This window comes from Catharus ustulatus, chromosome 4, assembly GCF_009819885.2.
Source record: "Catharus ustulatus isolate bCatUst1 chromosome 4, bCatUst1.pri.v2, whole genome shotgun sequence".
Lineage (NCBI taxonomy): Eukaryota > Metazoa > Chordata > Aves > Passeriformes > Turdidae > Catharus > Catharus ustulatus.
The window spans coordinates 21,484,155-21,498,292 of record NC_046224.1 but is presented as its reverse complement, the minus strand read 5'-3'; the positions used below and the strand labels follow the sequence as shown (position 1 = coordinate 21,498,292).

Genomic DNA, 14,138 nt, shown 5'->3' with positions numbered 1-14,138 from the left:
AGAATGTAGACATTACCTGAATATCAAAGATAGCTGAACACCTTTTTTTTTTTCCTTAATGAAGTTCCAGTGCCTTCTTCCCATTTACGCTCTTGACAGTTGGGTGACAGAGCTGAGAGCTGTTTTCTTTATTCTCAATACTAGAGCAAGCAATTGTTTCCCACATAACTTCCCTCAATTGTGCCCAACTGCCCTTTGCAAATATTTAATACTGGGCAAGCTAAAATTGCTGGTTATTACCAACACACAAGATCTGGAAAATTACTTAATTTCCATACGTGAAATTCGAGGATGAGCAGTATTATTTTAAGGTGTACATTTAGTATAGATGGTGTACTGACTGTCATCAGAATGCTCATTTTCTACTTTCAAGGAACATTAAGATCTCTGGGTCATACTCATTCACCTACTCTAAATTCTTAACATCACTAATGTAACTGATCCTCTCCACTGAAGCCCTGGACAGAATGTGGGCTGAATCACACATCAGTAATCCACTTAATTCCAATGCCACATCATCCTATGACTTCAGTGTTTGCTACCTGAATCAAGCCCCTTATTTGTGATCACTGACAAGCACACAGCTCAAGTTTCCAGTCTTCTGTTCCTTGCTCCCCCTGCCCTCCTCACTTGGCTCAACAATACACACCTCCAGTTCTTAGATTCCTCTTTAGATTTGAAGAATTACTGTCAATTGCTTTCTAAGGAATTTCTAAGGAACATGTGTTTAGAACTGAAAGTCGGGAAATGGTACAGGAAGAAATAGCAGAGAAAAATGTTCCCAGCAAGTAACCTGCTGATATTCTGCAGCTCCAGGGTCCAGCGGTGCTCCAGGTCCTGTCCCCTCAGCAGGATCAAGCTCTCTTTGGTTGTGATGAGCAGGTTGCTGCAGTTTGTGTCAGGTGTCTTCACTGTCTGCAGAAAGTCAACACCCCCACTGGGACAAAAGGAAAACAGAGGAGATCAAGGCTTGTATCTGCACATCTCAGCACCAGCTGGCTGTCCACATGGCAATTCCTACAAAAGATGTGAACTATACTTGGAGAAGTCCATCTTTTCCCCAGTGATGTGGGTTCCTCAGCAAAGTGAGCTAAATTCAAATGTGGGGTCTTCTAAATATCACGATTTGCTATAAAATGCATGAAGTTCTTGAGTTCACATTTGCTCTCCCACTTTATTCCTATCGAGGCCCACATGGACTGAGCTTCCCAAACAGATTCCATTAGCAGGGAATGCCTCTTTTTTTCCCCTTCTGCAATGCATACAGAGCTGAAGAAAGGTGCAGGAGAAGCTAAGGACTCCCTTTTATTGTACTCTGCACTTCTTTGGCTAGGACAACCAGAGAACAGGGAGGAAATTATGGGTTCCCCACAGTATTCCCCAGTTATCAACTGGACAATGAGAAGGACAGCATTGAAGTAGAAGCAACAACCTCTAGGAGCACTAATAAGTGCCTACTCTTCCTTTCCTCTCCCAGAAGCAGCAAGATGACAAGTCCATCTTCTACCTGTAAATGTCAATGAGCTCTGACAGGTTGACAGATCTGCGCTTTTCCCACTCTGGTTCCTCCTGCTGCAGCATTGCAGGAAAGTTGTCCCGGTTTCTGGCTTGGGTAAAGATATCCCTCAGGGCAACTGCTTGAACATTACCTGCCAGGAAGAGTAAAGATGAAGAATCCTGACTGCAAAAGATAACCCAGTAGAAAAGAGGATGGTTGGAACCACTGCAGTTGTGGTAGAAGGCAATGAAATGCCCAGAACTGGAACTTCCCTGGCACAATGTGCCTTTGGGAAACTCCAAAGTATTTGAGACTGGTAGGTATTGGTGCTCCTGTACTTTTCCACACCATGGTAGTGAGAAGTGCTTTTGCCCTCCTAGCTTTTACAGAAGGCATGGCAGAAGTATCACAGGGACATTCTGGTCCATTTTAGGTAAAAAAAATGTTTGCTCTGGAAGGTGAAATGCTGCAAGGCAAGGTGCGTCTTACCAAAACCAAACAGGATGTAGATGGCTCCCCGGCTGGTGACATGGACTTGGGGGCCAATCACTTTCCCTTCTCCATTGGTGCTGTACTTGACAGGCCCACCCAAAGCAGTTCCATTCTTTCCTGATACCAAGACGAAAAACAGATCAGGCTGCAAGGAGAGAGAAGTAGAGATTTTTATCAGTGCTTTCAAGCACCTCTGCACTCAGAATCTTCTCCCACCCCCACAACATGAAGCTGCATTGATCATTTCCCCCTCAGCAAGATCTAGATAGTGTTTGCTTTCTCTTTGCTCAGTCTGGCTTCCTGGGCATCTTACATCCATGTTTTTCTCTTGACACAAATGCATCAAATATGAAAGGGGCTTCAAAATTCTGAGCTCCTCTAACAACATCGATGTTAGAATTGTGGGGAGGGATGAGCATAAAGGAAATCTGCATCTGAATTAGTCACACAAGTATTTATTTCTTTTGGATAAGCTAAATGCTCCTTTCTCAAGAGATCCACCCCTACACTGCTGCACTCACTTCAAAACACACATTCACTGAACAGAAACAGATAATTCTCAAGTCTCACTCAGGTACAAATAATGACCCTTCTGTTCATTCCCAACTGTCAAGAATGCAGGTAGTGTCATTATTGTTTGATCTCACTGCTCTGACCTACTGGAAGAAAAAGGGTGCTCTTCAGCAAAATCCAAGGGAATGAAAATTAGGGGCTCTTGCAGCTCCAGTTACAGTCCCTCCACATCAGTCTATTTTTCCTCTACACAAATAGTAAAGGTCCTTCCAAACCTTGAATAGGGATATGCTGTACCTGTTTCTCTTTGAGAGCCATAACAACAATATCCCTAATCCCATCTCCGTCTACATCTGGAAGAGTTGCAGCTGGTGCAGCCAGGAACCCACTTGAAAGGTGAATGGAGTTCAGTGTCCAGATGGTCTTGCCTGTGGAAAGGACAGGATAAAACAGACTTGTACTTAGGAACCAGAGGGCATCCCTAGAGGGTTCCACAAAATCTTCTTGAAAAGGGAGCAAGAGAGATTATATCTCCCATTCTGTGTGAAGGGGAAAGACACATCTATAAACTGAGATAAACTGCAGTGGGAAGCAAAATTCTTCTCCCGGCATTTCTTCAGATTGCCTTTGAGTCAAGCCTCAATTCCTGCTGTGCTTCTTTCTTAGCATCTCTTTAAAAGACCTGAGCCCTAAACAATTTCTGAAATAGCAGAGAATATTTAAGGTTCACTTTACGAAGGAGAACCTAAATGAGAATGCTGCCCTGCAGGATAACAGTTGTTTGCCTCAGCCAGCATTAAAGGCTAGGTGGATGTGAGGAAAGGAAACAGATGGACAGTTCTGATATTCAGAGTGCAAATCTGTGTCTCAGTTAAATTCCCAGCAGCAAATTACCACTCCAGCATGACATGCTCATTCCACCTTAGGGTGAAAGCATGTTAACAGACATGATGTCAAATGGTTCAGCAGTCCAGCGTGGACCCAGCTGGGAACACAGTAAAACCAGACTTGCAAATAAACATAAAAAAAAGCAACAATTAAATTTGATGCTACTTTTTCATCATTCTTTTGCCAACACTTCTGGTTTTTCAATCTTTAAAAATGTTTTTCTGCTGTTCTGTAGGATAAGGTTTGCCCCTTAAAGACAAAGTAAACCAAGGGCCAAATTTCTACATTACTCCTGCTAGTAAAGGAGGCAGCTCAATGTCCTGACCATGAAAACACTGTGCAAGTAACCTGGTTCCTAAAAGCATTTGAAAAGTAGGAAGATAGATGGTGTAACAGAAGTTCTAACGGTATGGAAATCACAGGGTAAAATACAGTTGTTGCTCCCTGGATGGAATGTGATTGGCATGCCTGAAACCTATTCCACCACGACTCCCCACATCCACAGTCTGCAACTATAGCACCTGCTAAGGGGGATGGAAGAAATGGTGGAGTGGAGTGGGAATACCAGGGCCAGACTGTAGAAATCCTTGCAGGGAGGGGAACTTAATGGTACTTCGCAGCTGATAAATGGCATAGCACCTGTCAGTCAGGAGAGATAGGAGATGTCTGTTGCTGAGCCAGCATCTGTGGTGAAACTGTTGTCCTTGGATGAACTCTAATATTAACACACACTTTCATCCCATAGTTACCCACCTTCAAGGTATGTTTTGGTGGATTCCAAAAACAATCCTATACCTACCTATGGCTATTTCTGCCAATGAATTAATGTGGTAGAACAAACAGCAATCAGAGAATGAAGGTGCACATGATCAAGTGATTAAAAACACAGTATTTATTCACATCTAATCAATTCAATTGTGGGCCTCATTTCTCTGCAAGGTTTCCTGGATGTCATGTAAATCCTTATGTAACTTCTCCAGGAATGTTGTTCAGCTTTGCAGTGCTGTTAGGTAGGTCCTGAGTTGTACCAGCAGCTCAATGCTAATGAGAACAGACTTTACATATTCTTTATGACATGGGGATGCTACAGGGTAAGATTAACACTTCAAAATATTCTAAGATGTAAGATGAAGATGCTGCCACAGATATGAAATGTTTTGGATTTTCTTATTCCCGTTAGTGTTTTGACTCCTTTCTGTGTGTGATGAAGTAATAGCCACCATGATGTGCCAGAACCAAATAATCCATGCTTATTAGTCCTTTAAAGAAAATAAAAAAGCAGTAGCATATTTCTAATATGCTCATAGTTGACTTTACCTGTGGAGGCACTGAGAAGGCTGAGGAATTTTGATGTTCCTGTAACAAGGCAGACAGGCCCTGCAGCTGCCCCCAGTGACAGCCCATTGCACTGCACACTTTGTGTCTCCTCTGGAAGCTGGATGGACCACAAGGTGCTGCCATTCATACCAGAAAGTGCCACCACAGTTACAGAGGGTCTAGAAACACCTAGAAGAGGCAGGAAAAGAGAGAATGTATTCCCTTGGTGTCAGAGGGATTACTATGAACACATTGCCTTAGGTCCTTGTGCTGAAGATCCAACTCTAGCTCCTGGAGATGAGTGGTTCAAGACACAAATCCACGCTGCCTGAAAGCAAAGATCAAATGTTACCTCATGGCTGGATTTCTCTGCTGCAGAACCTAGCAGTGATCTCCAAACAAGTTGGGCTGAAATTCAACAGCCCAGAAAATCACTGAGGTTGGACCTCATAGAAAGAAATGTGGTCAGCTGGGCAGAGAGAAATAAGTTCCTGGGGACAATGTGCTCAGTTGTGCTGACTTCCTCCTGTGAAATTTACTGCTGTCAAATCAGACTGGTTCTTCTGATCCCCTTTCCCTCAACACAACAGCTAGTACTAAGGGGAAACCTTAAGTGACTCCTAAAGCAGATGTCACCTCATATAAAACTGCAGGCTTGTTTGTAATTCTGGAGCAATAGAAAGTGATTGGTGGTCTGAGAGCTTTCTCCTTTGTTTTCCAAAGGAGCTTCATTATTGTGAGAAACAGACTGAATACAACCAATTGGTGGAACTTGGCATTCTTTTTCCAATTCACCAGTTAGAACAAAATAATTGTGAAACAAAGTAGTCTATGCTGTTTCAATTGACTGTTGGCTCTGATTCCAAATGTGATCAACTTTTAGCACAGACATAAGTGTGGTTATTGTAATTACTCTCCACCTAGTATGGGCATACCATAATTTAAGATGTGCTCCCACATATTTCAAAAGAACAACAGACCCAGTCAACTTCTGTCTTACTGGCAACACATACAACATGTGACCTGATGACACAAAGGGCATATATAGGCCACTGGCTAAACACAAGGCTAAGTCCAGTCTCTAGATCAAACTTACTCTCTTCTCAAGCTGATAATTATGTGGCTTATGCTAAGAGGCTGCCCCAGATCAAGTTATTTTTGTTACACTTATAGGGACCAAGAAGAATTAACTCCTGAATGCAGCTACAGCTGTTGAGTGTACAAGCTGGAGGAACAGTTAACAATGTCCCAGATTACTCCTCTGGGTGCCTATTCCAAGCTTATCTCTATTTGGCATTGTGTGAATGGTCCAAGCACAAGCTCCAGTTGGGCTGATATCCAGCTATGTGCATTGTGGATTGTGATCTGCTTACACCTGTTTTAGTGTCTGTTTTTTGTCTTCCAGCACAGCTACAGCCTAGGATGCAACTAGGTATGACTAGTTTCATTCAGAGCATGCTGCCTATATGTATAGCAGGGATAAAAAATAAAAGCAATACAATGGCAACAAAACAGAGTACAAGGACAACCCATATAAACTGAATACAGCCTTTTTGTCAACTGTATCTTCCTCTCTCATTATTTTTTAAGTTACTTTACAGTTTTCTCATAGGTTTCTTTTCATAGGACTTACTGTCAAGGGCCTTGCTTGGGCCATGGAGAAAGGCCTCTTCCCTATCCTCTAATATTTTTATTGCCTCTTTGAAGAGCCAAGGCATTTTGGTCCAAGATTTTTTTTCAGGTTGTGCAATGTATCCTGCTCCCTGAATACATTTCTGAGATGGAACAGATTAACCTGGTACCAGGTGATGCCAGGATAGGCAGGAGCAGTACAGCAGGCAGCTGGGAACCTCTAGGATTTCAAAAGTCCAGTGTAATAGGATGACACTGGATTTGGCAGCCCCTGTGTAATGGTGGCCAGTATCAGCAGATTCTCCTATGTTACCTGAAGGGTGTGAGGACTAACAAAGAAGGGGCAAGGAGGAGAAAGCAGGGCAATACCTGCTAAACAGCCAGGAATAGTAGCTTCCTCATCATCAGTCTATTATTTGTGAACTAACAGCGATTTGGAGCCTGGCAAGTTTATGGAGTGACCTGGAGAAAAAGCCAGCAAAGTGAGGGTTTGAAGGTTTCTACAAACAAAGTGAAGTGTGCACAAATGCAGGACAAAGAGACAGTTGCCCCAAGATGAGGTAAGGGCAAACAGATGATGCTGGCCAAAAGGTATACGAGCACAGGCTTGTAATGAAAATTTTAAGCATGACCAACCACAGGCACAATACACCAGCAATTTTAAGGAACTCTGAAAAGAGGAATGCAGTGCATTTGCAGTGGCAGAAACTCTTCCTGTGTGTAACAGGTCCATACTGACACATCAAGAGGAATGTAAATGACCTGCAGTACTTACCCATGACACTGGCATTCATCAAGGCAGTGAAGACAATGAGGATGTCAGGGAGGCCATCACCATTCACATCACACAGTTCCAGTGGGGATAATACACCACCTGCAACAATTACAGAGAGCCACTACATATCAAAAAGGCCACCCAGCTCATTTTTCACACTGGGAGAGGGGGGTTGGCCCAGAAATGAGACTTGGGGGTAGACAAGCCTCACAAAGTCTGCTAAGGAGCCACCAAGGGCAGGCAGCTCACATCATGGCAAGATTTTTCATTGCATGGAAAGGAAGAAATGTAGCATTTGAATTAGAGAAAGGAAAAATGGAGGCGCTAACAGAAAAAGATTCATGTTTCCCACTTCAATTTTTGAGGTGATGTGGAGCCACATATCATATGAAAAGCTTAGATTGGGAAGCCGGGGCAGAAAGCAAGGAGGGAGAGACATATCTAGACCCGGCAGAAATTATTTCACAAAACAGTGTTACTTTATTGCTAAAGCCAGAGTGGGAGATACTTTAGAAATGTTACCAGTGACCCATACAGAATAACAAAAGATCTCAAATGTTGATTTATGGATTCAAGCAGGGCTAGAAGACAATGGAAAAAGGTTAGTTAAGCTAGTTAGAAAACACAAAAAATCCCTCTCCTCTCAAACACAACCACATACTTCAGCATGGAGGTACTGGTAAAGTCCAGGCTGCAGAAAGGGAGGCATTGTATTTTAAAGTGGGCTGGGCCATCTCCATCTGGAACAGAGCACAACATCCAAACAAAAAGGCAGGATGGAAGAAGAGTCAAAATTATTTTTGATGTTGGCAGAAACAAAATTTTGTGGCACTGTTATCTACAGATGCCAGATTTCTCATGCCTCAGCTCCAACACTGAGCCACCTGTCTATGATTTTGGAACATCTGTAGTGGCGAGGAAAGGTCTCTGCTCTGACCTGCTCTCCCAGATAGGTCTCTCCCACCGATGCCCAGCCTGGGAGCTGCCACCTCCCCCATGCCAGATGCCGCTCCTGGGGCTTTCTCACCTGCTCCCTGCCCTAGGTTGCGGTTCCAGGTGTTATGTAAGTCTCTAGGGGGACAGGGAATTAGAAATGCGCACACCAGCACAAGAATCATCGAGATCACCACAGTGAGCAAAAAGATGGCAGTGCGCAGGTATGGCATGAGGGAGGGAACAGCCTTCTGCTCCAAACTCCCAGCTGTCTCTGCAGGATAACCCTCGGGCGCGCTCTCTGACGTGTGCTGCTTTGTCATCCCAACCTCCACATCAGAATCAGCGTCCTGTATCTCTTCAGGGGGGCTCTTCCCATTCTTGACCCCCCCATTCTTCTGGATGTTGAGTACAAGGTCATCTTCACTTTCATCACTGTCAGCCTGAGTGAGGGGATCATATTCCCCAAGGTCTGGGCTCTTCTTTCCTGAGAAAAAAAGATGGAGAGAGACAATAAAACATGAGTTTTTGCAGGATCTCAGCGGAGAAAAGGCTGCAGTGGAGAGTGGTACAGAAGGGACAACAGAGTAGTCTGCATTTTGCATGGACCCAAGTGAGAAGTGTGAGAGAAATGACAGGGTCTCTCCATGTTTCACAGTAGCACCTGTGGGAGAAAAGATGCTGACAGTTTATTTTCCTCAGAAAAAGGGGTGTGTGTGGGGAGGGGTGTGTGTATACACATACATATATGTGTACGCATATGTCTATACAGAATTCATAGCTGATTTAATTCTAGTACTTTCTTGATTGGTAATGAAACATGAATTCTCCCTGAAGATGAGGGGAAAGTAATTTTGCCACTTTGGGTCAGTAACATGCTGATGTCTGGAGGAATCAGGCTGTTCCTCCAAGACACCACCTTCTCTGCATGGCTCAGTTCTGCATGGTGAGAGAGAATGCTCCAACCCCTGCCCAAGGCAACCACAGCACACCTGCTCTGTTCCTGCTCCCACCAGAGCCAACAGCCTGTGCTTAGCCTGGCCAAGAGAGGTAACTTGGTACTGATCCCTTCAGGTGGTGGTGCAGGAAAGGAGCTTAGCTTTAGGTGTCTCCTGCACAGATGCCTGGCACACAGACGACTCCTCCCCCAAACCCTAGACAGCCACAGGGAGTGTGGTGAGGGCAGGTGTAGAGGCTGGTCACACACTCTGGCACAAGGCCAGTGCCATCTGTTTATGGGGACAGGAAAGATTACACAGAGTCACTGCCCTGAGCTACGAGTGGAGGGTCACGTCTCAGGGAGCTGCCCTGTGCCACAAGGCTGGGCATGGAGCCATGGCCAGTGCTCTGATGATTGCAGAGTCTCAATCTGGTTCTCTCTCTCCCTGATTCCAAGGTGGGACTCTGCTATCCCAGGTATCTGTCTCATTTCCTTTTGATTAAAGCTGATCTGAAACAGGAACTAGCTTGTGCCCAAAGATTCCTGAAGTGGTAATGAAAGGCTTAACTAATAAGTAAAAATATGCAAGCTGTAACCCCTCTCAGGCACAAAGATGATGGGAAGGCTTTACAAAGTGGAATTTTTAGAGCTTTCAAGATTATTCTTCCTCACTAAGATACTATACCTTACTTCTGGTTTTCCTATTAAAGACAGTCAAGTTACATATGTACTGTAGTACCTAGTTCATGCAACACGCCTATTTTGCATAGAGTGTATTTTGCAGCATATGCATCTTATTTCTTACTCATTTCTCACCCCACAAAAAGGCCTTCACTTTCCCTTTTTCTACCACTTATAAGTGGTATTCAGCTTCATTTTTAGGATTTAAGAAAAACTTTCAATCCCACTAAGAACCAAATGCCCCACACTAGGTGGAACAGCCAGGACAACTCACTCACACTGAACAGATGGAAATAAAAATATTAAATACATTCACTTATCTAAGACTGACTCTTCCTTTTTGAATTAGGGGCTTCTACAAAAGACTCACAAATCTGGTACACATATACACTCCAAAAAAGCAGTTTCTTGTGGAGGGAGAGTACCAAACCAAGATACTGCATTCCTATGGGTTGGTCTGGCGTACCCCTGTGACACACTGCATTGTTTCATATAAGTCTGCTCTAAATATGAGCTCAAAGTGTGGGCTTTTCAATAAGTCTTGATAACCTTTGCTCCATCCCCTTAATGCACAAAAGGCCACTGACTCTGGTGGCACACAGTTCTCTGCTCAGAGGTTGCAGCATAAATTTCACAGGTGTCTAACATTGTAGGTTGTACTAAAAAGTGACTGAAAGACTACTCAGTTGAAACGAAAAATTCCAGAGAGGTCTCAGTGCCAGGCAACTTGCAGCTTCTCACAACAGATCCAGATGTGCCAGTTCAAGCCAGGTCAGAATGGCATGAGAAACAAATGTGGCTGGACCTGGTATTAAGCCCAGGAAGTCAAAGTCGGACAGTTATGTTAATTAGATTGCTCCCGATTTTGGAAGCTGGTGACCTTTAAGTAAACAACTCAAAGCATACTTATGCTTCACATATACTATGTTTTGTTGAATTATTTTAATTCCAGTCAACCAAAAGACTGGAACCTGCTGTTCATCCTTGATGCAACTGAAAGCATTGGTATCAATCAAATTTATTTGGAACAGTTTTACTCTGGATCCCTTTCTGGAGACAGAAAGGACCTTGAAAATATGGCTCACCCACTCCTTGAACTGGCAGGGACTAAGATGTTGGCAACATCAAGCAGATACTACACAGTAATGTCAGCTTTTGATGATCCACATAGTTAAGAATCTGGAGAATTTTAGGAGAGCTATAAAGCAAAGAGCTGCTCAGTCTTAATGTCTAAGCTAGCGTAGGAATCAGAAACTGGCATTCCTTTACCCTGTCTTTTCTCAAAAGGTTTTTTGGCACCCAGAAGGCACAGCCACTCAGTAAACTCAGGCACAAAGTGACCTGAAGTTTTGGGGTTTTTTAAGCCGAAAGGAGGGAAGATACTGCCCTTTAAGAAGGGCTGTTGGAGCACTCATCTAGCACATGTAAAACCCAGTTGTACATCTCATCTCTAAGGATTCAAACACTTATCTCCTACTGTTCAGAGAGAACCTTAACCAATCTGTAGGTGTTTTGGGAATGCATTTGGAATGCTGGCAAGCCATGTGCTCAGCTCTGCCTCCCCAGGCTGTTCTGTGGTGCAGAGAACATGTAACTCATGATTCACCTGGCTGGAGAGAAAGCAGAAGGAACATGACTTCATCACAGTTTTAGGTCAATTGCTGTGGGAAGGAGGGATAACACACCTGGTGTTCACTAATCACTCCCAGATGACTTTTCAGCAGAAAAGCCAAACAAACATAAAAATCAGAAAAGAATGTGTGAAAACAGAGGCAGTCGCACACCATTTAGAGAATGATGATTTATTTTTAATTGCTCCAGAAGTCAAATTCTCTCCTTTCTGGTCCACAACAAGGCTCAGGGTGAAGGAAAACAGTTTGTCCATCAATAGAAAGCTAAAACTGCCTCTGTTGCAAGCAATCAGCTGTCAGGGAATACATACAGTTTTCAGTTTTCCATCATGGAAGTAGAAATCTTAAGATCTGAGCTGGTCTCTTGGTCAAACTCTCACCATATGTCCTGAAAGGATAACCACTGTGTAGCCTTCATGAGAAATTAGTCTCTGTGCTAAAGCAATCTGCAGTTCTGCAGCCTCATGTAGGCACCAGGTCTGTGAAAGTCACAGTTTGTTATTTGCCTTCCAAAGAGACTCCAAGTGTATATAAACCTTGCATCCACTTCACCGGTATGAGTTAGTATCAGCAAAGTCAGTTTCCCTGCTGCTCTGTGTTCCCTCCCTCCTACAGGTAGAGTCAACAAAGCATCTTCTGTTCTGACCTGCTCTAAATCATATTCCATTTTTACCATGGCATCAGTGATAAAACAGAGGTTCCCATTCAGTGGCCTGTGGTGACAATCAGAGCAAGCTACTGGTCACACCACCCTGGATTTTCTTTCTTTGGCAGCCACTAGAAAAAAAGCAAATACTGATGATGGAGGCTTTCAAAGACAGAACAGAGGGAAAATGCCCCAACTTATTTGTTTTCAAGGGCAGCAGGTCCCTAAATCATATTTTATGACTTTGAAAATCCCCCATGTATTTCCCAAACGCTATTTTCACACAGGCAACTATTGCAGTAGAGGAATGTGACCTCTCAGTGAAGAACAGATCATCATCATGCAATCACAATCTGGAAAGAAAGAACCCACTAGGCAACCTGTGTTGAAATGAGGTCCTAGTCATAACAAAATATTCATTTCTTGTGCTGATATTAATTGTAATCTTATTTTTCCTGGTTTCAACTGACTGGGAGGGATTTTCTTTGCACTCACTTTGAAGTGAAAAGAGCAGATTTTGGACTTTAGAAGAATGCCATTTTCAGTGCATTACTCCAATGATGGCACACTGGTCCCAGTATCTGTTGTACTAATTTCATGTTCTGTTTATTTTTCTGGCAGTTGGCAGGCACCAGTCACTGGGTACTGCAGACATATCTCTCAGCCCATGAGGAGATAAGTTGCTGCGTGTTGATTTTAATTAATTTAATGAGATGTGGCAGCAAAAACAGATATAGCAATAGGCTTTCTGCTTTCTCACTGCTGTTGGAAGCTGCATTTTTCAATAATTAAACACACAAGAAAGGTATGATTTCTGCAATTTAACTTAAGGACTGATGCAAGAACTGTTCTCTTAAGTGCATCTCCAAGGCTTGTTATGATCTTTTCCAAATCAGTGCTTCCCAACAGCATATATCGAATAGATCATGCTGGTTCCAAAGGTACCAGAATTTTTTTTTATAGTTTTTGTTGCACAGTTCCCCAGTAGTCATGCCCTAATGCACACACACCTACATCTATCAGTTTGCACTCTTCCTGAACAGGCTTCATGGAAATGTATTCCTTCCCATTTAGACAGGCACATATACATACATATATATATACATATATACATATATATATATACATAACTAGGAAGAAACCAACTTGTAAACAAAATTCCTTTGAATGAGACTCAACAGGCACCACATAAACTAAAAGTAATGACTTTTAAAAAGTAAGGGTAATGAAAAGATGGCAGGAAGGACCTTGAAGACACTGCTGTGACCTTCATGGACTGATGGAAAAGAAAGCATGATCAGTTCACTGAGTGCAGCCTCACAGACTGGGCCATGCAGACACTGTGGTATCTAGTGCCAAGGAGGAGCTCTCCCCAGCAGCACACACCTGGGCCCTGTCTCTGTCCCAGGGCTGTCCCAAAGGCAAGACACGGTCAGAAAGAGCAATGAGGCGCTTTCCCATTGAAGTTAATGCAGCCAGGTGCATTGGCACCGTCTACAGTACTTCCAACAGCAACTAGCACGCTCCCAAGATCTGGTTTGGCAAGGTATTTTAATTCCTTTTTAATCTCCTTACTGAAGAGAATGGCTGTTGGACTGCTGCTCACCTCACACAATGGCCCGCTATGCTCGAATATCCTTTCATCTCGCTGAAGATCTCTGGCTGGAAGGTGCAGAAGCGGCGGGCAGGCTTTAAACATTTACCCGGGTAATTGCATTGGCACTTACCGAGCTCCTGGCCTGGCTTCTGTGGGTAAAACCCGACAGGAGCAAATCTGCGAAGTCTGCCTATCCTTTCCCCCCGCGCAGCCCCCTCCCAGAGCCGCGGCCCAGCCCCCTCTGCCATGCCCGACGCCCTGCGAGCTCCGAGCCGCTGCCCCGGGCCCTGCGGAGCCCGCCGGCCGCCCCTCACCGCCCGCACCGCGGGGCCTCACCGCACATCGCCACATCACTATGGCAACGCGCCCGCAGCCCTCAGGCTGCCACCCGCGCCTCCCGCCATCAGGGCTGCCCTGGGCACGGCTGCCCCGGCCCGGCCCCGCCCGGCCCAGCCCTGCCGGCGCTCGGTCCGGCCCGCGGGCGCGCAGCCCTTACCCGGCAGCTTCAGCGCCCGGGACAGCACCGTAGCCATGCTTGACACGGCAATGCGCTCGCGCGCCGCCCCCGCCCCGCGCCTCCCCGCGGCCTGCTGGG

General features: G+C 44.5%; 1 protein-coding gene across 2 annotated transcripts in view; it reads right to left on the bottom strand.

Moving 5' to 3' along the window:
* Positions 1 to 14,138, bottom strand: part of FAM234B (family with sequence similarity 234 member B) — a 21,620-nt gene extending 7,482 nt beyond the window's left edge. Inside the window, exons 1-8 of one of the 2 annotated variants that reach the window (XM_033057762.2) lie at positions 14,040 to 14,138; positions 8,143 to 8,535; positions 7,116 to 7,214; positions 4,709 to 4,897; positions 2,801 to 2,931; positions 1,988 to 2,135; positions 1,508 to 1,649; positions 794 to 937 (exon numbers count right to left, since the gene is read on the bottom strand). In XM_033057762.2, coding sequence (XP_032913653.1) covers positions 794 to 937; positions 1,508 to 1,649; positions 1,988 to 2,135; positions 2,801 to 2,931; positions 4,709 to 4,897; positions 7,116 to 7,214; positions 8,143 to 8,535; positions 14,040 to 14,076 — 1,283 coding nt within the window. In that variant the 5' untranslated portion in view covers positions 14,077 to 14,138. Of the gene's footprint in view, positions 1 to 793; positions 938 to 1,507; positions 1,650 to 1,987; positions 2,136 to 2,800; positions 2,932 to 4,708; positions 4,898 to 7,115; positions 7,215 to 8,142; positions 8,536 to 13,552; positions 13,708 to 14,039 lie in introns of those variants that run through there. The other variant, XM_033057763.2, reaches the window with a different exon arrangement.